Source organism: Odontomachus brunneus, unplaced genomic scaffold, assembly GCF_010583005.1.
Source record: "Odontomachus brunneus isolate Ranch 3 - 2012 unplaced genomic scaffold, Obru_v1 Obru_scaffold_104, whole genome shotgun sequence".
Taxonomy (NCBI): Eukaryota; Metazoa; Arthropoda; class Insecta; order Hymenoptera; family Formicidae; genus Odontomachus; species Odontomachus brunneus.
Window position 1 is genome coordinate 140,902 of NW_022639554.1, and position 26,769 is coordinate 167,670.

The 26,769-nt window shown below is 35.8% G+C and overlaps 3 protein-coding genes across 6 annotated transcripts in view; 2 read left to right on the forward strand and 1 right to left on the reverse strand.

The window, feature by feature from the left end:
* Nucleotides 1-1,365: 1,365 nt before the first annotated feature.
* LOC116849063 (cAMP-dependent protein kinase catalytic subunit PRKX) lies at nucleotides 1,366-14,104 on the forward strand. Its single transcript, XM_032825847.1, has 5 exons — nucleotides 1,366-2,561; nucleotides 9,602-9,764; nucleotides 10,171-10,434; nucleotides 11,019-11,349; nucleotides 13,438-14,104. Exons 1-5 carry the CDS (start codon nucleotides 2,474-2,476, stop codon nucleotides 13,582-13,584), a joined length of 993 nt encoding a protein of 330 aa, XP_032681738.1. The 5' UTR covers nucleotides 1,366-2,473; the 3' UTR covers nucleotides 13,585-14,104.
* LOC116849060 (sodium channel protein Nach-like) lies at nucleotides 13,848-26,616 on the forward strand. Of its 4 annotated transcripts, none has more exons than XM_032825836.1 (10): nucleotides 13,848-13,990; nucleotides 14,391-14,937; nucleotides 17,775-17,991; nucleotides 19,842-20,096; nucleotides 20,183-20,330; nucleotides 21,466-21,543; nucleotides 21,634-21,858; nucleotides 22,552-22,736; nucleotides 24,453-24,556; nucleotides 24,780-26,616. In XM_032825836.1, exons 2-10 carry the CDS (start codon nucleotides 14,436-14,438, stop codon nucleotides 24,896-24,898), a joined length of 1,833 nt encoding a protein of 610 aa, XP_032681727.1. In that variant the 5' UTR covers nucleotides 13,848-13,990; nucleotides 14,391-14,435; the 3' UTR covers nucleotides 24,899-26,616. The 4 variants fall into 4 exon arrangements, with proteins under 4 accessions (XP_032681727.1, XP_032681730.1, XP_032681729.1 ...); XM_032825837.1 differs by having other exon boundaries at nucleotides 13,890-13,990; nucleotides 14,634-14,937; nucleotides 24,780-24,925; XM_032825839.1 differs by lacking the exon at nucleotides 21,634-21,858 and having other exon boundaries at nucleotides 24,780-24,925.
* The window catches only part of LOC116849062 (carbohydrate sulfotransferase 11-like), a 55,371-nt gene continuing 47,433 nt past the window's right edge, over nucleotides 18,832-26,769 (reverse strand). Inside the window, exon 5 of the mRNA XM_032825846.1 lies at nucleotides 18,832-20,073. Coding sequence (XP_032681737.1) covers nucleotides 20,034-20,073 — 40 coding nt within the window. The 3' untranslated portion in view covers nucleotides 18,832-20,033. The remainder of the gene's footprint in view (nucleotides 20,074-26,769) is intronic.

Sequence of the window (26,769 nt, forward strand, 5' to 3'; positions counted from 1 at the left end):
TATATATATATCATAAAATAATGTAATATAAAAGAATACGAATTATATGCAATATAATATATATAATAATTCCAACCAAATATAATAGCGATTTCGGACCGACTTGCAATTTTTTAACTAAGTTGTAAACGTCGGAATTAAATAAAATCACTGCTTCATTAACAAATGTCTCATTTTGCAACCAAGCATGATAGCGATTTCGGACCGACTCGCAATTTGTTAACTAATACGTAATCAATAGACTTGTTTTTTTCGAAAAACTTCCTGAATTGATGTATATTGGTGCAGTAAATTAGAATAAGAATAAATATATATTGTTTCACTCCAACTTATCGCACTAGTAATACACCAGTTTAGGAAGTTTGTCAAGAAGAAACAGACCTAATCTATATAGACGTAATCTTGAAGAGACAAAACCTTGTCCCGCGGAACTGACGCAACCATCTTTCACCCTCGCTCTCCAAGGCCAAAACCATGTAACTTCCTCGGCGGCAAGCATACTGAAAAAAATCTCTCGGTTACAAAAATGATTATAGTACGTTTGCTGTTTGATGATCATGGAAGAAACAAATAAAATAGTTACAAGTCACTTTTCATCACTTATTATTTTAACAAACATTCATTGTCTAAAATACAAATAACATTTATTCTCGTCTATTTTAAGTCAAGTTAGTTATGTCTCCATTACAGAAGTGTTGCTTAGAGCAGTAAATCGGAAGTAACAAGCAATTTGTTTCCACTAGGGTGTTATTTGCTGTCCCACATCAACAAACCATTTGTTACGAGTACTGGTATTTTGTTAAATTAACGATACTTTTCTCTCAGTGTGACTAAGATGCTTGCGTCAGTCCCACGGAACAGAGTTGTGCATCCTTCAAGATAACGCCTACACAAATTAGATCTGTTCTTTTTCGACAAACTTCCGAAACCGATGTATATTACATTGTATATACAATAAGTTGCAGTGAAACAAAATAAACTTGCCTCTAACTTGCTGCAACATATTATTCTAACTAATTACCAATGTACACCAGTTCAGGAAATTTTCCAAAAAAGAACAGGCCTATTGTTTATCAAGCATTCTTATTTTCGAAGTCATTTTTAACGCCGGAAGTCCTCGAGCAGGTTGTCGCAGGATCGCGGCAGTGCTCCGGGCCGATCAAATTGGCGGTCCCTGCGAATCTGCCGTAGGATGGCCGGCTGGCTGCTACAGCCGAGATTCGTGATGTTGAGTGAGAGCATGAGAGAGAACGAGGTGGGAGCGGAAGAACAGGGGATGGGGGGGTCACAGGAAAGAGAGAAGGGGCAACAGAAGGATAGACAGGCTTTTGAGATACCTCGGTGACCAGTTTAGTTCTGCTTGGCACTTGAGACGCATGCTGCAGCGTCGGGCCCGAAGTTGATTAACGCGGCGATTACCCCTACTAAGGTGTTCCCTTTGGTCCCCGAGGACTCTGCGAGAATTGTATGGCCGCGTGCGAGCACAGCGATATGAGCGAGAAGTAACCCAGCCACGTCGCGCTCGCCTACCAAGAGAATCACGCTGGTGCTGAAGTTTTGACGTATCCGGGAAGTAGAGTTAACAACTGGCGATTACACGCGCGCGCGAGCCCGATCCGACGAGGTGCTGTCATTACCGAGGCATTCTGAAGATCGTGGGATCTTCAGTCCCGACCTCACCGCTGTGGGAGACGCGTTTCCAGAGTTTGTTTGCCGCGGATTGACAGGTCGGTTAGTGAGGTCGCGGAACACCACGGTGCACGGGACCGCGAAGTGAACGGCAAGCAGCTGGGGCGAGCACGAGCGCCGATCGCGCTCGTCGGCATTTCGAGTGAGCACTTTGTCTTCTCCTTCTGACGACTCCCGGACGACCTGAGGTCGTTAGGACGCACGTGGAGCGTGCAAACGTCACGAACGTGTCGCCCAGGGAATTGCTCGCCCAGCTGCTGGAGACGTGGAAAGCGCACTCGTTTTCTACGTGCCCGAGCGCGCATTTTACGGCGCGCACCTGCCGCCTGTAAATGACACTTGTGAAATCAACGCACACAGTTTCACCGTCCACAGCGTCGGGGAAGGGGTCGTTGACAAGAGCGCGCCGACCTGTTCGCCGGGCGCTGCTTCGCCGCAACACTTCCCGAAGATAATACCGGCCGCGTCGCACCTAGAAAGCCATCGCCGTGAGGAGACTCCGCGCCGAGTCCCGAACAGGAAGCAGTCCCTGTGCCGGCGGTTTTCGCGCTACTGGAACTCCTCGCAGCTGTTACAAATCGAGGCCACTGGAAGGACCGCGCGTTACCGCTTGACGAGGAATAGCAGATACCAGGAGAAGCGAGTCGTCGTGGTCTAAGAATATCGTGCGCGTTCGGATCGTTGAACTCCTTCCTTTCTTTTTTCCACGTGTCGTGGTGAGCTTTCCGGGGGGAAATAAATCGGAAACTTTCTCCGGCGACGTCAATAAGTCGCGCTGTAAACGATGTCGACCACGTCCGACGACGAGGGCTCGCAGGAGGATCATCCGCAGCGCTACGACGTCGACGACTTGGAGATTATCAAGACAATTGGTGAGTCCTGGCGTTACGGGTTTGTTCCTATCTCGGTCAGAGATTATCTTTCCAAGCTCTCTAAATTTCTTAGAGGTATATCTCATTGAAAACGAGTGAAAAGCGCCAGCGTTTTTACTTGAAGCGATAGTGAAATCACAAGAGTGGAGGCCGATCCTTCAGCAGTGGTTTGAATTTAGATTTAAAAGAGTATCCTGAAAGTTCGTGAAAACAAGTACTTTCTTACAAAAATATTTTTGAGAAAAACAAAAAAATCGAATAACGTTGGATATTATTTACAAGCCTAACTTTAAAAATATATTGTTATTGTCTAAGTGATAAAAACTCTCTTCTTTTATGTGTTATATCCTACAAAGTTGCAAAAAAAGAACGTGTACACGAATGATATAAATGATTATGACTGTCTCTCTCTCCTACATATATTTCAAACGCAAAAAACAAAAATTTTCTTATTCAAAAAAAGTGTGACTATCATCTGAACTATAACTAAACCAATATTACCATTCTGAATAAAATGGCGGCCTTTTTATTACAAAACTTTTGTTCTTCTTAAAGACGTTGTTAACGTTTTGTTAAAAATAGAGAAATTATAAATATATCATATTTGACTAATTCAGATAATAGCCACACTTCCCCTGAACAAGAAAACTTTTTGATTTTTAGTTTCAGATATCTAGGAGAGCCATAATTGCTTACACTGTATGTTATTTTTTGGAAGCTCCTAGTGACCAGGATATAATGAAAAAAGAACATTTTTGTTACTCAAACAATGAAAATATATTCTTAAAATAAGGTTAAATGAATATGTAAAATTTGGCATTATTTAATTTTTTATTTTCCTATAAAAATTTTCGGAAAAATACCTCTTTTGGCGATTTTTCAAATCAAAAGATTTCCTTAAGTTTCCACGTTTCCTTAACATGTGAACTCTGTTGTAATGATGTGTCTGATGTGTTTGAACTGGAATATAAGTTCAAATTACTATTGAAAAATCGGCCTTAAATGTGTTGCTTAAACTTATAATGGGTTTTGACTTTATATGAGCGAATAATTCGATCAAGTGGAGTAAATGTGTATCTATAACGATGGAGTATTACAGACTTTACTTTTATATTTCCAATAAAAATATTCACTCGACGATTCAAAGCGGAGAATTCACTTCGTAAGAATGAAAAATCACTCGAATTCGACTGACTCGATGCACATAGATATTCCACTGCTGAAAAAAGCGATTGTTTACTTTACTTCTTTTAAGTAAATTAAAAATATCTTCAACAAAGAACATTTTCTTGATAATGGTCTTCAAATATACTCATCACAAATTTGAGATAAGCTTATGTATTTAAAACACAAAAACTTACTCTTTTTACAAGAATATTGTACAACTTTATCGAAGAAAAGATCGACTCTATGCAGCAAAAAATCGAATTTTTGATCTAATTTAATATTCTTGATTTTGAGATGTTAAACTTACTAAAGTTCAGAATATGTTTTGAATAAATGCTTATGATGAATTTTTGTGATAAATTTGCGGATATATAAACTTATGTGTGATTATAATACTTAAAATAAATAACATTAAGGTGAATACAGTATGTATTTTTATTCTGTACGTGATCGTTCACTTTCCAAGTGGAATTTCACTCTATGAAATTTAGGGAGCATGCAAAACTTGAAAACTTCGCGCCACTTTATCATAAAGTAACGTCTTATTACGTGTGAATACCTAATTGTGTTAAGTAATAACATTGTATTAAGAAAAAATATTTTAAAAGTTTTATATATTAAATACATGTATTTGTGTGCAACAATGAAAGACTGTTAAACTTGTTCGCGACGAGTTCGCGCGTGTCGTACACTTGCGCGTGTATAAATAACGATAGACCGAGCCTGACGCGATCAAAAGCTTTTCGTATGACAAAATTAAAATAAACGATGGGTTGAGAGGAGCAGAGAAAGAGAAAGAGAGGGAGAGGAGAAATAAAATGTACCGTTCTCGAAGTAAGGAAGTAGGACACTGTGGAGAGTGAGAGGGTATCCAGTGTATATTTAACTGCTCGTTAAAGCCGGAATTGTGGGAGAGTGGTTCGGAAAATTGCAGGTACTCGGCTTATGATCTCTTTCTGCCTTTTCGTAACTCCGGCCTCGAGCAAACGAATACATGCGAGCGTGAACGAAACCTGTGTTTTAAGAGCATTCCAAGAGATATCTTAACTTATCACACGTTCTACAATCGTTTTGTGAGTATACTAGGGTGGCCAAGATGTCCCAGCCTCAAATCCAAGATAGACTTTATAAATGTGTGAAGTGAGAAGAAAGAGGAAAGACACTGAGAATTTTATATGAAACAATATTTTATTTGTAGACATACGAAAAATAACTTAACAACAATAAAAACCTGCATTCAATAAAAATAGAAACTATTGCTAGGACAAAATTGTTATTCTTACTTAAAATTAAGAGGAAGCAGAGTTACTATTTACTAGAGCTGTGGATTTTCTCGAGGTCTTTTCTTGTCAAAAGCACTTTAAAAATTCTCTAGACCGGGATAAATCGGGACAGCTTGGTCGAATCAAATCGACATCCCAAATAGTATAATCGATACGATCCGGGAAAAAGGATGAAAAACTAGAACTATCCCGATGAAAATGGGACATTTGGTCACTTCAGATATACTCTCGATTTTTGTTTGCGGTTTCTACTCGAGATCGTGGCGCGACATTGCAGCAAAACTCGAGTTTGCCTCGCGCGTACACAAAGTAAAACAAAAAGTTGTGACCTGAAAGACATCCTTCTAAGAGACATCTGGGCGAGTCTACCGTCCTTTAAGATTCTACGACCACGTTTCTTGCACAATGTTCACTCGACTTTCGCTTCGACGTGATAATTTTTGCTGGAGACTTCTCGAGCGACATTGTATTGAGAAATTCGTGTTTACAGCAGGGATATGTAAACGAAAACGAAATGTGCTCCGAAAACATTCTTCTAAGAGACACCCAGACGAATTTATCGGACGTTACCCGACTACGATACGTGTCGTTGACTTTCACATCGACGCGACGGTTTTTGCTTAAGACCTCTCGAGCGACGTTGCGCCCCGATATTCGCGTTTGTCGACTGCATATTCAAACGAAAAATGTGTCGAAATGTCTATCCTGTGGAGTGAAGTGGTATTATGAGTCCTAATAAAACTCGCATTAATAGTCCTTACTTGAAATTCGTCTCACTTGAAATACTCTCAGATCTGAATTTCAAATTATGTCCTTCTAAGGGATATCCCACTTTGTCAAATGTTCTAAAAATTTGCCCTATAGCTTTAGTCAGGTTGATCCTAGTCAGTTCTAGATGTTACCGAATCCTAACAAGTCATATAACACAACATAGCAATCAGGACCTTATAAATAGTAAGATTTTTTAACAATTAAGTCCCGATATTTATTGATCTTATGCCAAACCAAGTAACGACTATTAATACCTGAGTCATGTAACATAGCGTGGCAACCTCAGAATAATAAGGTTTATTAATAAATTAGGTTTATAAATAATAAAGTTATAAATAATATTCTATGGGGTGAGGTGATATTATGAGTCCTAATAAGATTCGCACTAATAGTCCTTACTTGAAATTCGTCTCACTTGAGATACTCAGATCTGAATTTCTAGTTATATTTGAGTTTGATACTTGAATCGTACAATATCGATATTATAGAATAATAACATTATATTTGTAATAGCAATCCTACTGAAAAACTCATCTAATTTTAAATTCAAATCTGAATACAAAATAATGTCTTCACTTAAAACAAATTTCAAGTAACGACTATTAATACAGTCTTAAGTCATGTAATATAACGTTGCAATCAAAATAATAAGGTTTATAAATAATATGATTATAAATAATATTCTATGGAAATATTCTTAGGTAATGTTATGAGTCCTAATTAGACTTGCATTAATAGTCCTTACTTGAAATTCGTCTTGAGATACTCAGATCTGAATTTCAAGTTATATCAGAGTTTGATATTTGAATCGATATTGGACATATTATTGGATAATAACATTATATTTGTAATGGCAATTCAACTGAAAAATTTACATCTAATTTCAAATTTAAATCTGGATACTTCTCTCTCTCTCTCTCTCTTTCTTGAGACAAGTTTTAAGTAACGATTATTAATAAGTCTTAAGTTATGTAATATAGCGCAGCAATCAGGATAAAAAGGTTTATTAATACTTAGAACTCGATAACACAACCAATCCAGATAACTGTGAATAGTATCAACCTGATCATGAGATAAGTTTTTAATTGGACTCCACTCCGTCGATTTTCGCGTCGAGCCACGGTTTTTGCTGAGCGACGTTACAGCGCGAAATTTATGTTCCTCAAATGGACATTCAGACGGAACGTGTCTCGAAGACACCCTCCCGGGGGATGTCCCAATTGATCGGACACTCCAGTGCCGTCTTCCGTCCGAGCTACCACTCGGTCGACTTTCGCGCGCGTCGACGCGACGTTTTTCAAGCGCTCGCGCGACGAGATCCGCGTTGGTCGCGCGGGTATTTAAAGCGTCTACGCCATCACCGGAAGCGCTTCGTCGTTTTACCGTTGACACCTGTTCCGAGCCGTCGCTGGCGGCTCTCCCCGCCGTGGCTAGGTAGGACAGACGGCCGATGTGTATCGCGGCGCTCTTGTTGCGTTGCCAATTTCGTCCGCCACCGTGGAAGCCACCGTGGAAGCCACCGAGAGATAAATATACGCGCATAAATATGCAAAACCTTGCGTTGTGGCCGCAATGTGACGGTCAATTTCGGCGTTTAATTTAGCCAGGGCTCATTGCGCGAGCGCGGGCGCGCTAATTGGCCACGGTACGTTAATCAGAACAACCGAGTCACCTGCATTCGTGGGAAAGTGCATTAAACAGAGCGCGCCGGTAGCGCACACAGCACAGGATTATAAAAGCGCCGGTAATTAACGGACCGCCTTAATGGTCGATATGCAAATGAACCATTCCGCGGCGACAGGCACGCCCGTTATTAAACGACTTGCGTTCTTTTTTCTTTCTTTCTTGATCGTCGCACCGACTGAGAACGACGTGGTCCTTTGCGTGGTGACATTTAAATTGAGTGACGATCGACAAGTTGAGTCGCGATTTTGAGTACAGCAAGCGTGTAACTGCGCAGATAAGAGACAATAAAAAATTTCACTGATTTAAAGAAGGAGATTGATGTGTGAGAAACAAAAAGTCTCCAAAGACGCTGAAGGCAAACAATCAATAAGGAAGATTAAGGCCCGATCTACAATAGATGGAGTAAGGAGTAGGAGTAAGATAAAATGGAAATAATTTATTTTGCTTACTCCCTTACTCCAGCTCTTTACTCCAGCTCTTACTACTTAATTCAGGATTACTCCATGTGATGTAGACGGGCAAACTTTTATTGGAGTAAGGGAGTAAGCGAAATAAATTATTTCCATTTTGTCTTACTCTTACTCCTACTCCTTACTTCATCTATTATAAATCGGGCCTAACTGATAACATTAGACGTTGGGCGCGATGATTTAAATCTATACGAAAAATTTGTCAGTTCGAGTAACTCAATCAGGAGGGAGGCCAGACGAAAAACTTACTGACGAAAAATAATATTTTTTTACTTTGTGACCGAAAACATTCGTCTGAGCATTCAGCTGCACTCAAACTCGGTCGAGATAACTGCGATTATCTGCGTAGAAATCTCCTCTACAGGAGTCTTTCTGTTCAAAATTCAGTTACGATAACGGAATTGTTTTTTTCCGTGTAAGAGCAGGAATAACAGTAAAACTGTTATTTTCGCATAAATAAGTAACTGTTATTTTCGCACAGTAAGGAGAAAAGATGGGAAGAGATTTATTAATATTATTAGTAAATTAATAAAATAACTCGGCAAGCGAGGTTCGATTTCACATGGTGAGTGTACAGACGGGAAAAAATATCCGGGAATTAAATTTACATTATCACACTCAATATTTAACGACGGCTTTTATTAGCCAATCTTTTTTGTTAATACATAAGAGGCACCGCCAGATTTAAATAAGCGACATAGTTAAAAATAAAGGAGGACAATATTATTTCTCGCGTAATTGTCTGCTTCGAAACTTCCTTCTGCACTGTTATAGCGTTACTTTAATTTGCCACATGAAACTCTCATTTCCAGATTATTCCAGATTATTCCAGATTGATGTCAAATGCTTGCTATGTCTGCTAAATAAAAGAAATTATTCAATTTTGAAGGATTAGTAATTTTTACGAATAAAATAAACACTGACTTGGTATTTTTTAAACATCTAATGTGAGGGCTTCCTATTTTCTTTTTAATACACAAAAAAATCCGTACTGCATTTAAGTAAATTTAAAACAATACATAATAAAAACAAGTACATATTACTTGTTTCAAGTATTTAACAAGTTTATGTAGCTACAAATATCTATCATAAATTCATCATAAATATAAAACTTATTCAAGATATATCCTAAATCTGAGTGACTTTTTTTTAAGTTTGGCATACACAAAAATATTAAATATTAAATTAAAAGAAAAATTAAATTAAAATATTAAATTCAAAGAAAAATTCGGTTTGTTTGCTACATAGTATTAAACTAGCTTTTTCTTCGATAAGATTTTATAATATCCTTTAAAAAAAATAAAGTTTTCTTTTTTTACTATAAAATAATGAGCTTTTCTAAAGTTTGTGCTGACTATATTTTAAAGCTATTATCAAGAAAATAATCTTTACTTAAAAGAGGGAAAGTGAGCTATGGAAAGTAATCGCTTTTCTTAACGGTAGAATAATATTTTCTTCGTGCATCCAAGCAATCTAAAAATTCCACTATGTGCAATGCAACATGTGAAATGCAATAGAAAAAAGAAAAATCCTTTGCTTGATATTTTATCAATATATATATATATATATATATATATATATATATATATATTTCCTCTCCCTCCTCCTTACTATTATTAGTGAAAAAATATTTTACTAATTCAAAACGACACGAAATTTGCAGGCACAGGCACGTTCGGTAGAGTCGTGCTATGTAGACACCACGGCACGCCGCTCGCTCTGAAAATCCTCTCTATGGTGGACGTGATCAGGCTGAAGCAGGTCGAGCACGCGCGCAATGAGATCACAGTTCTGAAGGAAGTCAATCACCCTTTCATCGTCAACATGTAAGTTAATATTCCGTTTGTCATTGCCGCGCGGAAGACGTCATCCGCGGAGAGAGCTCCGTAATTTGATACCCGACAGACGATGAGTAAACACCGCGATTGTGACTCGGTCGCCTGACACACAATGGGGCAATGTAATCGTCCAAGGGAATGAAGAAAGTGACGCGTTTGTCGGTCAAGGAAAGGATTCGTGCGATGATCACGCGGACAGAAAGCGTGGCCGGGATTAAGGAGAGTGATGCACGCGAATAGCTCGCGATTAACATTTTTGATCGAGGAGAGAAATCGATTCGTCGACGTGGAAGAGAAGAGAGGCGCGCGTTGCTTCTTCCGAGGCGAAATCGTGAATGTCCGCGTAATATTCCGGCTTTGTGTCGGCTCTTCAGAATTGTCGTTGTCTTTTCAGGCTATGGAGCGGCAGGGACGAGGCTAGAATTTACATGTTGCTGGAATTCGTTGCCGGTGGCGAGCTCTTTTCCTACCTAAGAGCGGCCGGAAGGTTCGCCGGGCCTACCAGTTGTTTTTACGCGTCCGAAATAGTCTGTGCTTTGGATTACCTCCATAACAAGCATATAGTTTACAGGGATCTCAAGCCAGAAAACCTTCTTTTGGATAGCCAAGGTCATCTGAAGATCACCGACTTTGGATTCTCCAAAAAACTCACGGATAGGTGAGCTATTTTAGAAAATAAGCGCGTCGTAAGAGTCTCTTACGCAAACGGATGGCAATTGGGGGCTAATTAGATTATCTAACTGCTAATACGAGTACATGCTTTTCAAAAAAGATGAGATAAAAGTAGAATGGTTTGGAAGTATTGATGTTACTTCTTCTTTTTAATTGGTCTTTTCTTATTAAGCTTAGGAATCTTTCTTGTTATTAACAAACAATGTTTTATATTAGATTGGTATAAAAGAAATAAAAAACGAAATTATACAATTTAGAACGATTAATTATCGTCACGAATATTTTTTTCTTTTAAATATTTAACGCGAGGATCTCTTATTTTCCTTTTGATATCCTAATTTATGAGAATTTAGTAGACAAATGGCGAATATTTTGCACGAACCTTACATTGTTCTTCATCAGACATTTCCTCTGACGAAATCGCAGTCATTCGTATCAGTAAAGTTCAAATTACAAGGAGACCATCCGTCGTCGAGAGCGAGACACATAATTAGCCAAAGCTCACCTGTTGCCTCCCGACAGACCGTCATAATAAAACATCATGCCTATAAATGCCACGTGTATTTTTAGAACATGGACCTTGTGCGGCACGCCAGAATACTTGGCGCCGGAAATCATACAAAGCAAAGGCCACAACAAAGCCGTGGACTGGTGGGCTTTGGGCGTTTTAATCTACGAAATGCTCGCGGGATATCCGCCATTCTTCGACGACAATCCTTTCGGTATCTACGAGAAGATTCTGAGCGGCAGGATAGAGTGGCCGAAGCACGTTGATCCTATCGCCAAGGACCTGATTAAGAAATTGCTGGTCGCCGACAGGACGAAGAGATTGGGAAACATGCGGCAAGGCGCCGAGGACGTCAAGAGGCATCGATGGTTCAAATTAGTCGAATGGCCGCTGGTAATTACGCTTGCCAATTAATAGTGAAAGACATCGAAAGATAACGGAGAGAGGCCGAAAGCCTGCTCCGCTCCAAGACGATTTAAGACGTTCCTTTGCGATGCCGTTCGGAACGCAGACGATGGTCCGATGAAAGAACTTTTGGGAATTAATCGACAGCAATTTCTCATTGGACCATCGAAAAAGAAGTCGTGTTGAGATCGATTGTACATATATTTATCTCGATTTATTTGATACAAACTCTAGACTATTCTGACGACTGGCGTGGATCTTCTTCATTTAAAATAGCGTCCTTGGCATTACATGTGGAATTTGCAACATTCTACGAATAAACGTTGATGGATACTCTCGTAAAGTTTCTCTAACACAACTCTCGTACTTTACATCTTTTCGCTCGCTATTCTTAACGAACACGTTCGTTCGACGCTGAGCGTCGTTTGACGCCATTACACAGAATACAACCATCCATCACGCTCCATGCATCTTTGGGGTGCATTCTTCTAGACAAAAAACGTTGAAAATGGAAGATTTAACACAGTGACTAGCACACGTAAAAAAGTTAAGATAGATGTGTTAGGAAAATTCAAGTTCAAAGAACACATTAGCTGCACTGAAGTTCAAAGGATTGCCTTCGGGTAATTTATCAACTTTATAATTTCGTCGTAAATAACGACAAAGAAGCAAAGTGTTAAGGAAACGATGGGAAGTAACGTAGAGAGTGTCAGTTTCACGAAAATAGCGTTGCATAGCCTGTGAACCTGATAAAGGAAAAGTAAAAGAAAGACCAATGTCTATCATTCCGATAAGAAGTGTCTCGTAAGTTCACGACTGTTGATCGATGAATGTTTACTTCTTTCTAAGAAAGTGGGACTTATCCGAGTCGTCAGAATAGTTAGAAACTTGAATAAACAATAACGAGATAAAATTACGTGCTTTTAAACAGAGTAGAGTGAAATGTATTTTCTATATCGCGAGGTGCCATCTTTATTATTGTCATCAATGGAAAATAACGCTTTCATACGAACCGATCTATCGGCAAGCACGCGATAAAGCGCAGAAAAAATTAAAGGGATGCACGAGATATGACGATTCCGTCGAGGATATAACGTATCGTTAAACGGTCGAAAGTACAAAGTATATCGTGAAAGTATTTTTTTCATCCCACGAGAAATAACACGCACATAAATATTAAATAAATACTTAATATACAGAGTGTCCCAAAAACACTCAGCCTAACGTTAACACTATATTTTAGTGATGGATACAAACAAAAGATTTTTAATAAGCATTAATCAGAGAAAACTAATCATTAACGAGTCATATTAGTTTCAGGATATTTAAAATTATTGTTAAACTTGTTTTTATATATATAGTTTCAGAGTATTTAAAATTATCGTTATACTGGTTCACCCGATATCAATCATATTGATTTTTATCTGTGGGGTCATCTTAAAACTTTAGTTTATGCTTTAGTTTAGAATCTATCCAAATTGTTCATATTGATGATTAGCACATTATAAATTCGTTTGATATCATATCGAATTCCCTAATTATTTTCGACCGAGTTCAGCAATTTCTGAAGAAAACTGAAGGATTTATTGCTATTCGAAGTAGTCACTTTGGACAGTTCTTGTAACCTTACGTGAGTTTGATTTGCTCAGCTCATCATACCATACCATTATCAATCTTCTTTAATTAATATCTCGAGATTTATTGCGAATATCGCAATAAATAACGGTATGGAATTTTTATGTTTATCTCAATCCGTTTCCACAAAAATTGTGGAAGAGAGTCTGAAACATTCTGTATATAATACTATAGATACTTATATGTATATAATACTATATAATATTATATGTATATAATACTATAGATACTTATTTTATTTCGAGCGCTGAACGACACATTGTATCCTCGATGAGTGCGTTACTTCGCTTCCCTCCCTATAATTTTCCTCGTTCTACGAGGATGAGAATACTTGTTTTCCCGTTGATGACGATAATAATAACGGCGTCTCGCGATATCTTGCAACGATCGCGCCACACAGCAGTAACGACAGCAATTTAACCGATCGATCGACGTTCGCAGGTGCCACAAAGAGCCTTGACACCCCCGATAAGGCCGCGTGTACAGGCGCCGGGCGACGCGAGCTGCTTCGACGATTATCCCGAGACCGACTGGCGTTCCCAACCACCCCTGCCGCCGGATCAGCTAGCTCTCTTCCAGGACTTCTGACGAGCGGGGAGATAACGCGACGATATCGCGGAATAGTCGTGACATTCAGCGCTTGACAGTTCGTCGGCAGACACTCAGACTCGTATTAGCACTCCCTTGAAACTTGTCTCACGTGAGATAGTCTGAAGAGATCTGAATTTAGAGACTTCAGACCCGAGTTTGTCGTTTAAATTGCGTGCTACGTGTGCGACATTGCATCTGTGATCGCGATTCGACTGAAGAACTCGTATTTAATTCTAAATTCAAATCTAAATGCCTCACTTAAGATAAGTTTCAAGCTTCACGCTTATTAATACGAGCTTTTGTGCCTCATGTGGTGACTGGAACTGGAAACAAGTGAACAGAGATTCGACGTTACGTTAATGTTACGTTGGATAATGAACTTTTTTACACTGTACATATATAGGTGATTTTTTATATTTTGTTGCGTATTATTTATTGATTCGTGCGCGCGCTGTCTAGACTAGGCATTCCTTGTTTTCGCGAGATCCTGTAAATAAACGTTGAACGGTTAATTTTACTTAACTGCGTGTGGTATTAACTACCATTAGCGCGTGTGATATTGTATTAATGGTCGAAGTCGGCTTATTTAATGCTCGCGCAATAATTTTCTGCCTCGCGCGCGTGAGAGGTCAAGCGAGATCTACATTATCGCGGCTTTAAATCAAACTGCGTTAATGCGCGGAATCGATTTGCACTTACTTTCAACCTCGATCGTCAGTTAAATCAAATCCACCGCGTTCGTTCTATAACTGGTGCAAAATAACAGGCGACTCGTCATCGTCTACATTTCATTAAATTTGCAGAACGCGGTAAATAATTCAAGTTCGGCCGCGACACGCAACGCTCGCATGCTTGATCGCAACTTTCTGAGCGCGATAGCATCTCGGCGTGTGACTTCGGCCAAACAGCAGTGTAAGCCGATTCCACGTAGAAGAAGCACCGCGTTAACACGCCAAACCGACACTTCATACGCGAAGTATTTTGCAACAAACGTGAGAGTAACCGAAGCAAAAGTATTACACATACAAGAGTCGCGAATATTCCAGTCCGTTCACATCATGTTGCCGAAATCTTCACGTGAATGGAGACGCCACGCGGTCAAGAGGATCATAGTGGAGCACATGGAAACCTCAAGGAAAACGGGCAAGCGATCGCTCAAACGTATTAATCCGAAATTATATGAGAATCTCCCGACAAACAAGAGCGCGGAGTCGACCGGCCATAAACTCTTGACGGAATATCTGCAGGACAGTTCGATACACGGCATCAAATATCTCAGCAACTTGCGGATAAGACCCAGTATCGTCGGAAAAATCTACTGGGCTCTGATCATAATCTGCAGTTTCGTGTGTAGGTGACAAATCTTACTTACAACGAACACTACCCAAATGTGATACGCCATTTTTCTTGAAACTCAGCATACACGTAGCATATGACATGACATTTCATATATGATATTTTATATCGGCATGTTTTTTAATTTGTACAATTATTTAGACGATTATTTATAGACAAGATGTCTATAAACTATATTGGGCATTAATCTATGAAAATTTTCTTTGACTAAAATAGTCGGCAAATCAATAATCGAAATTAATCAATCGTTATGTATAAAATCAAAATAATTTTATCGATTAATGAAATTAATCATTTTTAATTAGTAATCGAATTTTGAAATGTAACTGATTATACACATTAATAAATTCAATTATTTGTGTGATTATATATATGATGATTGATTAACGATTGATTTATCGATTATTTTAGCGAAAAAAGTCTATAAACAGAGTTTTGGACTTCAGGTTTACGGGTTTATGGGTTTTCGAGTTATGGGCTTTGAGTAGATGAATTTACGTGCTTATAGTTTTTAGGTTTATATGTTGTAGTTTTACATATTATGGGCTTATAGATATCAGTTTTTAGGTACATCGTCACTTCGAGTTTTGTTTAAACAATTATCTAAATAATTCTGCAAATTAAAGAACGGGCCAATATAAAATATCACATATGAAATATCATGTCATATGCTATGTGCGTGTTGAGTTTCAAGAAAAATGACGTATCACACTTGGGTAGTGTTCCTTGTTAGTTTTATATACAGGGTATATGAATGTTCTATATACAGGGTGTATGAATTTAAGCATGAGACACCACCATATAAATAGAACACATCACACTGAATAGCCCTGTTTTCTATTATTAAGGTATTACCCTCAAATTCCACACTCCGACCGCGCAACCGTAACTTCCATAGAAATTTTTACTGGTGCGAATTCCATAGAAATTTTTACTGGTAAAAATTTCTCTTTGTTACCATTTGTCAGTGAGTTGATGTATCGTTTTGCCCCCACTATGGCAAACTTGTTTGGTCCCTATTGAGTACGAGGCAACCGTTCCCGGAGTCATTCTTGCCGAAACATGCAAAATAGCGACTGTGAAAATTCAAGTTCGAAATCGATGCCAATAAAATTTTTCTTTCCTTAATATTTCTTTAAAACATTTATTTCTTCAATAAAGTTTTTGCCTAATTTCAATAAAAAATAAGTATTTTTATGTTAATATACTAGTTTTCATTACAAATTAAATTTCATGAAAATATATAAATGTTATTATTTTTTATGCACCACACTTCTTTCCCTATTGTTTCTTAAGAATATAAGATTAAATGTTTTTTTATATATGTCTCGTATTTATGCGTAGAATGTAAAACAATTGAACAGTATTTTCCTATATATGTCTCGAATTTTCATTTATTTTTTTTTGAGGAATTTGAGGGTTAATCAAAGACAATTTGATAAAAGCGAATGAGTGCACATCAGGGTTGGGTAAATTAACTTTTCTTTTAACTAAGTTAAGTTAAAGTTATTGGCTTTGAAAATTTAACTTAGCTAAGATCAAGTTAATCCATAATGAAATTAATTGAATTAATTATTAAAAGTTAAGTTAAAAAGTTAATTAAAAAGTAATTAAAAAGTTAAGAGTAAAATTTGTTTCATTTCATGTCTTCAGTTTTACAAATAACGGGAAAAAACAAATATACACCTTATTTGGATGTTTTATTTACAGATACTTATTAAATTTAAATAATAAAATTTTCTCGAAATTTTTATCGGACATTTTTCCTCGAAGATTGTCGAAAATTAGCCCTCCTGCTCTAATTAATAGTCTTTCAACATCTCGCGATACCTTTATGGCATAGTTAACTTCAAAATAATTAAATTAAAAGTTAATAGATACCGATAAAATGTAACTAAGTTAAGTTAAAAGTTAAAATTATAAAAATGTAACTAAGTTAAAGCTATTTAACTTTTAACTTTTTAACTTAACTTTTAACTTTTTAACTAATTACTACCCAACACCCTGGCACATGATACAATAAAATGAATCTCTATGGCACAGTCTGAAGGGACATGTCTTAAGCTTGTTTCCCAACAATGATAAATATAGGTATATTACAACAGATCCACATAGTCTTATATACGTAGATGGAGCACTTCATAAAAATGGAATCCTGGCTAGAAAGCAATGTCCTGTTAGTATAGATATTCGATCTTTGTCGTGCTTGACTCCTACTAGGGCTAGCTAACTAGACAAAGTCAAGCTAGACGAAAATCGAATGTCTGTCAACAGGAGAATATAACTCATTCTAATTTCGTCTTCAAACATGTAAAAAAAAAATCTATAAGAAAGCGTAATTTATGTCTACAAATCTATGTTGGGGATTAATCGATGAAAATTTTCTTTGACTAAAATAGTCGGTAAATCAATAATCGAAGTTAATCAATCGTCATATATAAAATCACAAATGATTTTATCGATTAATGAAATTAATTATTCTAAATTAGTAATCGAAATGTAATTGATTATACACATCAATAGATTCAATTAGTTGTGTGATTATGTATATGATGATTGATTAATGATTTATTTACTGATTATTTTAGCGAAAAAAGTTTTCTTCGATTTAATACCCAACACTAATCTATGGCTGCAACATCACACGTGGACGTTGGAGCAACGTCCACTGCTTGCAGTGTTAGTCAGACTCGTTAAATTCAGATACCTTATAGATTTCACAACAAAGTGAGATTCTCTTATATCACCAAGTGACGAGCTGTAACGAGATAGAAGATTCGTTGAAGCCTGTCGCAATTTCAAGCGTCAAGGTTTGTTCGTTGTTCTTTCAGTCTTAATTTGGATGGTCAGCACCATCTGGATGCGTTACTCTGCCGACCCGCTTCGCACCGTCGTCGAATCCTTCGAGGAGCCGATATTCAAGATTCCCTTCCCGGCCGTAACTCTTTGCCCCTTAATACCGCCGCTGGCCGCGAGACGCAAAAAGTTGCTGGCGCGTCTGCATCTGCCGGACAACATCAACAGCACCACAGCCATGTTTCTGCTCAAGTACGTGTTCGTTCATTAATAGCAAGCGTGATCTGCAAAGTGACCGACGGTTGAAAGAAGATCGTCGCTCATGTGGGTCTCAAGAGTAACGCGTTCGGCTAATTTACATTGCGATCTATTTGATATCAAAAACATCCTCAGTGAGTAATATCACTCCCACAGAGGGATGAGAATTGATTCCAAAGAGCGACAAAATTGTTGATGTTGCAATAGTTGTAATCCCAATAAAATCTTAGTTCTTAATATTAAATTCTGAAAAAACAAGCTCAGGACTGCCAATCTTAGTCGGGATGTTCGTAATCGAAAACTTACGTCAATAATACTCAAAGGAAATATATATATTTTCTACCTAACTTTAGTTTTTGAATTATTTTTATATATTGAGTATAGCTAATAAAGTTCATAAAAATAACTAAAAAATAACTGAGTTATTTTTATTAACTAGATCATTTGTATTAATTTTAGCTTCTGACTTTAGTTTCTGACATACTTTCATTGAAAATTTGACCAAAATGAAAATTCTGAGCCGGATAAGCCACTGAACAATACGACATTTTATCGCGAAAATAGTCACGTTAGACTTATCAACAATCTGTCATTTTAGAGGTTATCTTTTAGTTGTAAGTCAAGTTATGCAAATAGTCAAGTATTGACTACACACCCTATATCCCCAAGATTAGTTGTTATATATTTTTCATGTAAATAAGACAAATTATTTCTGTTTTAATTGTTTTATTAAAGTTTGTGATAATCTTATAATCAGATACAAACATTGACCTAAGAAGATAATAATTTTAATAATAATAATAAATAATAAATTTTTTAAAATAATAACTATAGAACCTTATACCCAGATTTATTCTTATGACATGTACAATATAATACATTATTGCGTATATCTCCATACTCTTGTAAAATCACGTCATAACTACGTGACGGATTCAGAACGCGTGATAATTAATCCCATTTAACTTAACCCGAACAATCATTTGAAATAATAGAGATTATATTTTTAAATTATGTTACAGTAATTGTTGAACCGAAAAACTAATTGCAGGAAAATTAGATGAATCTATAACATTTCTTATAACTAAGAACAGATTGTGATTAAAAATTCCAAAACCAATGAGCCAATAAAAATAGAGATAAGAAAGAATTTTTGCACCGCGTCCAAAAAAGTGCTTACAAATACCACATGCGATATTTTTGTCATAAACTATTTTGTACACCCAACTAACAACCCAAAACGTTTGAAACGGGACCCAAAAAGGGCTTACATAGTTTTTCCCTACTTCTGTCTAGGCATTGTAAAGACAAGCTGACTTAGATTTATTTAAAATTCCATTCCGAATATATCTTTCTACGCCAGTTCTCGGCTCAACAAAGGCAAGCCTCATTAAAGGCATTCACGTTAGAGACTACTCAAGACCTATTCACAAAATTTCATTTCAAATTTGCTTCTTTTGGCTATGTCTAGGCCCGACAAAAGTAGACCTATCTTGGGACATCTACGTCAATGCTTATTCAGGATCTATTTATTAAAATTCCATTCCGAATTTACTTTTTTTTGGCCATATCTAGGCTCAATGAAGGCAAGCCTAACTTAGGGCATACCTAACTAGAGCTTTTACAGATTTAATGCGTACTCTGATTAATTTTTCTACTTGAGATAATATCTATACTATAAAGAAAAATATACTCTTTCACTTATTACGCCAGATATAAACTTTGTGACAACTGACCCGTGTAACTTCTAGACCCGGTTTCTGTATCATAGTGCCCATCACCGGTGCCCATCACTGCGACGCTCAATGCATCAATTTAACACGCTACGCTATAAAATCTTTCAGATACGGGGTTGCATTTTCAAGTGAGCGCGTCCCCGGTGGTAGGAATCACCTAAATAATTTAAGGATGCTGTTGGAGTATAATAATATTACGCTATTGGAATTGGTGAAGTTACTGCGACCTTGTGAAGACCTGGTAGAATCCTGTTGGTGGGATGGAGTAAAAATGAACTGCAGCCAAATATTTAAAGCCTCTCATACCTCGCAGGGTATATGTTGCTCCTTCAATTTCCAGCTGGAACATTACATCAGCGAAAAGTGATTACTTCCACTTAATTGTACTTAAATTATCGTGGCATTGTTCGTTTATTGCAACTGTTTTCAAACTGTGTTTCAACTGTCAGAAATTGGTTGTACCCCGTCCAGTACCTTAGAACTGCTTACTTCGGATCAACGTATGGCCTCACGGTTATTATTCACCCGAAATTGCTGATGGAGAATGACGGCACCGGAGAGTTCATTAAATATTCGACCAACTCCGTCGGCATTTTGGTACAAGTTTCTCACTTTTTCCAGTAATAATTTAATAACAGTATTATTGCTTTTGTTAATAATAATAACGCTAACGCAATGATATTTCTTAGAATAACGGTAAAAAGAGCAATCGTTATCTTGGAAAATTAACACGGAAAAGACATCGCAGTAAGATGTTCCGGAAAAACCAAAGTATCTAAAATCTTTGCTCCCCAGGCATTTTCTAGTGATGCCTGGTCTAAAAACTCAAAATTAAAAATTTTGGTCCAAAATTCCAACTCTAACCCTTGTCTCAAGAAAGTTAAAGTTTACGCTGTTTGCTAATTTTGACGTATTTTTTTATATTTTTTAATTTAATGTAGTGATTAGGTATTATCGAATTATAGTTATATTTCATTTATATTTAACACATAATTCCACAAAAAAGTAAAAAATATACTTTGTTACATATTTAACATATTTATTTTATACAAAAATAATCCATTTTCACAGAATTTATTAGTTTTTTGCAATTTTTAAAACGCAAATATCTCCTTTTTAATGTATAATTTACTATTATATTATTTTGTTAAATTAATTTATTAACTAGGTTAATATAATCAAGTTAAGCGTACAATCAAATTAAAGCTTGATTAACAATTAAATTCATCAATTGATTGAATTGTTCGTGATTATATATATGGCGATTAATTCATTTTGACTACTGAATTTGATTTATTTTAGATAATTACAATTTTAATCGATTAACGCCTAAAAATACTGAATAGAGACCAGTCGAAAACTCGGTGACAAGAAATAATATTTCTGTTGACATTGACATTGGCATGGCGTAAACGCTCCTCTCTTCTCTTGATTAGTCCCAGACAACATAATGTCTAAAATCGGGACATAAGACATCTTAAAGATAATCTTTAAGACGCCTTAAAGACATTTATACGTAAATTGTCTGAAAGACATCTTAAAGACATGATCTCTAAGACGTCTTATGTCCCGATTTTAGATATTATGTTGTCTGGGGTTAGACGCGACATCGAAATAAACTTGCGTATTCGTTTGCGCTCTTCGTAAATATGTATCGTAAATATGTGAACAAAGTTCTAAAATCACTGATCCTTTCTTTTCTCTATTTTCATTCTTTTTTCTCTTAAAATAGGTGTACGCCCATCATCCTCTGGAGTATCTCGGCCCCATCGCTAAAAGGCATCTACTACAAGCACAGCAGGAATTGCGGGTGATTAAATGAAAGCTCTTTACAAGGGAAAATTTAACAGAAAATATCAAAGTCGATCCTTTCGATATGTCCGACATCTTCCCACGACAGGTCGCCGTAAATCCAAGCATCAGAAAGAAACTCAATGGCTACTTTCGTAAGAAGGACAACGAACAAACTCCGCATTGCGTGGATGCCATTGATGTTTCACTGAAGTACCTTCCCGTGTATCTATACTCCAACTGCTTTACCGAATGCTCCATCCGAGCTTCCCTCGAGATCTGCGGCTGCGTGCCATACTACTACGAGTCAATGGCGATTGAATATTCTTTAAAAGTAAATGGAAATCGCATTTCTTCGTGTCATCGTATTTCATTAAGTCAAAAGATTTGTCATTATTTTATTATTTTATTAAGAAAAAAAATTAATTATAAGCAGGCATTAACCCTTACAGTCCGCGCGATTTTTTGAGTGAGAGTGACAGTCTTTAAATTAGATAATATAAATTAGATTAAATTAGATTCTTTTTTTTCATGTACGTCGAAGGAACTAGTAAAAAGCCATGACACTCCCGTCACGTTACTATAGTGGCTTTCCGGATTGTAAGAGTTAAAAGGAAAATAAGGAGTTCTCGTTATATGTTTCAAAAAAATGTTTTGAATAAATTTGATGCGCGCTTATAATAAGAACGTGTGATAGATTTGCGAATATATAAACTTGTGAAATATTTGAAACAAATAACATTTACTTGCAATATGTATCTTTCCGTGTACATTAAAAAAAAATGGTACGCTCTCGTTAGATGCCTAAAAAGTTTCCGATGTTGTTAATTTTGTTTATTAAAATTAAGTCGATGTTGTTGGTTTAATTTGTAAAAATGATTGATCCTCTCGGGTGATTTCATTCTCTATTTTATTTGACAAACACGACAAATTTTTTGCAATAACTTGATATATTAAGGAACACACGAAGATGTTCGAATTAATGTACTTTCGATGTATATTTCTAGTAGTAAAATAATTTCTATAGATCTGCGATTGGGCGAACTTCGATTGTCTCTACGAGAACGCGGACAACATACGACGAATGGTTCAGAAAGACCCCTCAGTAAATATTACGTGCAAATGCTATTCTCCATGTTGGGATATATTTTACGATACGCAAGCGTCAATAGGTATACTGAACAGACATGAGTCCAATTCTTGGCCCGGGCAGTAAGTCTGTTATTTATTACATATTTCGTAATATACTGTAAATATATGTTTATGTACAAAAAATCGGTTTGTATAACTGAATGCCTATTAGACGGCACTACACGAAAATTCGACGAAGAGAAATGATTAACGACTAATATTGTGATCAAAAACATTCAGTTGCATTAAAATTTGTTTGAAATAAACGAGGACAATTGACTTGACTTGAGTAATAAAAATCTACTGCAGGAATCTTTCTATCCCTGCAACCGAGTTATAGTCTAATCCCCAGGTAACGGAAAATCAATTACACGATCCGAGCTTTTTTCCTGTAAAATATATGTACACAAAATACGTTTTATAAAAAATATGTATTATAAAAGAGTCTTCAAAATGGGTGTAAAGGCAACAGGAATTATAGCTTCTTATTACTTCTTGAGTAACAATAACCACTAGTTATTTCTCAAAATACACGGGAGAAACAATTCCGTTAGAATGTGATTAAATTTTCCGTTATCTAGTAAGATCAGTTGACCTTAGAGATCACTACAAAAACTCGGTTATTGAGAAATAATTCCTATAAAGTAAATTTTAGATGATACCAATTGCGGAATCATATCTAATCCAGGTCATCCTTATACAGAGTGTCCCATTTTAACTTCCACACCGAAATCTCTTGAAATGTACAAAAAATATGAAAAAATGTTTCAAACAAAAGTTATATAATTCGATGGAGGATCTAAGAAGGTACCATTAGTTTCACCTTAGGTAGCGCCGCCAAGGTCAGGTCGAGATCAACTTTGCTTTTTTAAATAGAAACATATATTTTTATTACGGAATTTTATTCTACGTAAAGAAACAAACAATTTTTATTTAAAAACATTTTTTATACGACCTCTATTTTCTAAGATATTTACGGAAATATCTACAAAATTATTAGATTCAATAATTTTTTACCCGAATTCTATCAACTTTACTGAAAAATAGCAAGAGATAAAAATTGTTTATTTTCTTTTCATAGAGCTCTGAAAATGTTTTCAGAACTTTTTAATTAACTTTTTTTAGTACTGCATTTTCTTGTATTTTCTTGAAGTGGCAGCGCCACCCAAGATCAAACCAATGGTATCTTCTTATATCTTCCATCGAACCATATAACTTTTGTTTGAAACATTTTTCCGTATTTTTTGTACATTTGGAGATATTTTGGTGTAAAAGTTAAAATGAGACACCCTGTATATATATTGCTTTGATCTTTAGATAAATACGAATATTTAAATTTTTTATATAAAAAATATACACATATATTGAATGCGTATATGCGTATATTCAGAGTTATAAAAATATTAATTAAACTCAATTTAATAATTGATTTTAACTAATACGTTAATTGAACATAATCGTTCAATTAACAATTAAGCTTGACAAATTTAATTAAAAGTGTGTTTTTAAATTAGTGTTTTAAATTAGTGTTTTTAACTTAGAAAGTTTTTACTCGTTTTTACTCAATTTTTCTGAGTTATTGCAACCGAGTTTTAATACAGTTAAATGTCTAGATAAATGTTTGTGGTAACAGAAATATCCTTTCATACCGCCAAATTTTCGCCTCGTTTCTATTCAGTTACACAAACTGAGATTTTTTTCCATATAACGATAACGTTATCGTTATCAAGTTACCGAGTCTTTTTGAGAAATAATTTTCACAACCATGGATAAATTCTTGCGAATTACGTGTTGCAGCAAAAATTTGACGGAAGCGCAATCGATAGTAAAAGTGTTCATGAATTATGAAACTTTCACCATGACCGACACGATCCCGATCGCCGATGAATTATACCTGCTAGGTAAATGATTTTTCACTCTTCTATTTGTACAACGCGCGTCGCTTTACGACCTCGTTGAGAAGCAAAAAGCATTTTCTGTTTGTAAGCCCAGATCTACCAGTCTCCTTCTCTTTATAATTCAAGTCTTTTTGATTTAAGTCTTAAGTCTTTCGCCAGAAAAAGTAGAGAACAAAATAGCAAAAAGAAATTCATAATTGCAAAACTCTGTTTTGTTTCTTTTTAGCGTCCGTGGGCGGCATATTTAGTCTTTTCGTGGGGGCGAGTTTCATAAGTGCCGTGGAGATTTTCTATTTCATCGGACTGTATCTCCAGTCGTACCGCAATTCGAAGAAATCAAAGTGACCGCCCGAGAAGATATTTCGCCACGCAGCAGCGAGAGTGTATCGAGCGACGATATAAATATTGTATTACATGTTTATCGTGCTGTGGGCTTATTCTGCAACTTTCAGCACCAACATCGTTATCGTGGAACGCCGTCGCGCGCCTATTATATTATGTGTTATGTTTAGTAGGCCGATTCTCCAATTTCATAACGACCGTGTCGCAAGCATCGATATTGCGCAGACTTTTTATTGTGCATTATATTTATGTAACGGCGACGTAAGGATAACGAAACTTATTAAATGTTACAGAATCCGTAGGCAAAAACTAGATCCCGATATCGTTAACCGACTTCAAAGAAAGGAAGTTCTCAGTTTGTTCTATATGTACACGGGAAAAATGTTGTAGTAAAAATTAAAATTTCACACACGGGAAAAATCTAATTCTGTTTAACTCTGTAACTGAATTTTTTGTTGCTCGAGACTGAACGAGAAACACGGAACAGAAAGATTGCTGTAGCATCATTTCTGCTCAACCAATTGTTTCAGTTATCTCAACCAAGTTTTAATATAGCTGAATGTCAAGATGTTCTTGACAGAGAAACTATTAATTAAATATTGCGAAAATATTAATTAAATTTTTTTCAATTTAATAATTAATTTGAACAAATATGTTACAGTTTATCTAATTAACGATTGATTCAAGCAAAATCAACCGAAGAATGTTTAATTAATAATTAATCTCAACAAATTCAATCAATGGACGAAGGGAATCAAAGATCATTCAATTAACAATTAAACTTAGCCAATTTAATTGAAGGCCGTTTATTTGGCAATTAAACTTAGCAAATTCTATTAAGAGCTGTTTCATTGACGATTGATATAAGCAAATTCAATTGTTCAATTGAAAAACGTTCGATTGCTCAAGATTACAATTGGTTTCATGTATAATATTCGTTCTTAGAGTATCGTGACTTTGTGGAAAATGTTAATGATTAAGTAGAACGCGTTGAAAAAAATACTGAACATATCAATCGTCACAAAGTGATCTTCGATGAATCAAAGATTGAACCTGTTCAAATCAATTGTCAATTAATTAATTAATTTTATTAAATTTTCTAAGTTCAATTGTCAATTAAACGGCTAATTAAATTTGTTAAGTTCAATTATTAACTGAACAATCTTTAATTCCCTTCGCTCATATCAATCATCAATGGAACGTTTTCGATTAAATTTGCTCAAATTAATTATCAATTATTAATCGTCAATTAATCGTCGATAAATAATTAAAAAAATAATTAATTAATCGCGACCCTAATTCTCGGTCACAATAACAGATATTATTTCTCGTCAGCAAGCTTTTTGTCTGCATTGTTAGAAAACTTCGTATTAAATTTAATAATTGGGATGTGAGGTTTTTTTTACATAACTGTGTTATAAAAAATAATAATAAAATAAAAATAACATCAATATTATATTTAATAACACATAGTTATAAAAAATCATAATCAACGATTAAAATCACAATATAGCGATGCACAACTTCTGCGATAGCATTAAGGAGAACCGATGAAAAGATTTTTGGATAGCTCCGTTGAAATCTCGATGAAGGCCACGATGCTTTAAAGGTCATTAGCTGAATCTTTCAGGCCACGTGACCGAAACAGTTTCGTATCTATGATATATTAGAAAAATTATTCTAACATATCGTAATGTGTTATAATGTTTCAAAATTTAATATGGAATAAAAAAACATGGAATATAAGATAGAAAATATTAGATTTCATAAGAAATATGAAATATTATAGCTAATTTATAACTAATAATCCTAATGTTATGAAAATCTTCACTATTATTAATTTTAATATCAAATTCTTAAATTTACTTACAAAA

Bases quoted from the DNA above. Each gene is read 5' to 3' on its own strand.
- LOC116849063 (XM_032825847.1), top strand. From the start codon at position 2,474: ATGTCGACCACGTCCGACGACGAGGGCTCGCAGGAGGATCATCCGCAG. The intron at 2,562-9,601 runs GTGAGTCCTGGC...CGAAATTTGCAG, and splicing joins GGAGATTATCAAGACAATTG to GCACAGGCACGTTCGGTAGA. The intron at 9,765-10,170 runs GTAAGTTAATAT...TTGTCTTTTCAG, and splicing joins CACCCTTTCATCGTCAACAT to GCTATGGAGCGGCAGGGACG.
- LOC116849060 (XM_032825836.1), top strand. From the start codon at position 14,436: ATGCTTGATCGCAACTTTCTGAGCGCGATAGCATCTCGGCGTGTGACT. The intron at 20,097-20,182 runs GTGATTACTTCC...TTCAACTGTCAG, and splicing joins GAACATTACATCAGCGAAAA to AAATTGGTTGTACCCCGTCC. The intron at 20,331-21,465 runs GTACAAGTTTCT...CTCTTAAAATAG, and splicing joins CCAACTCCGTCGGCATTTTG to GTGTACGCCCATCATCCTCT.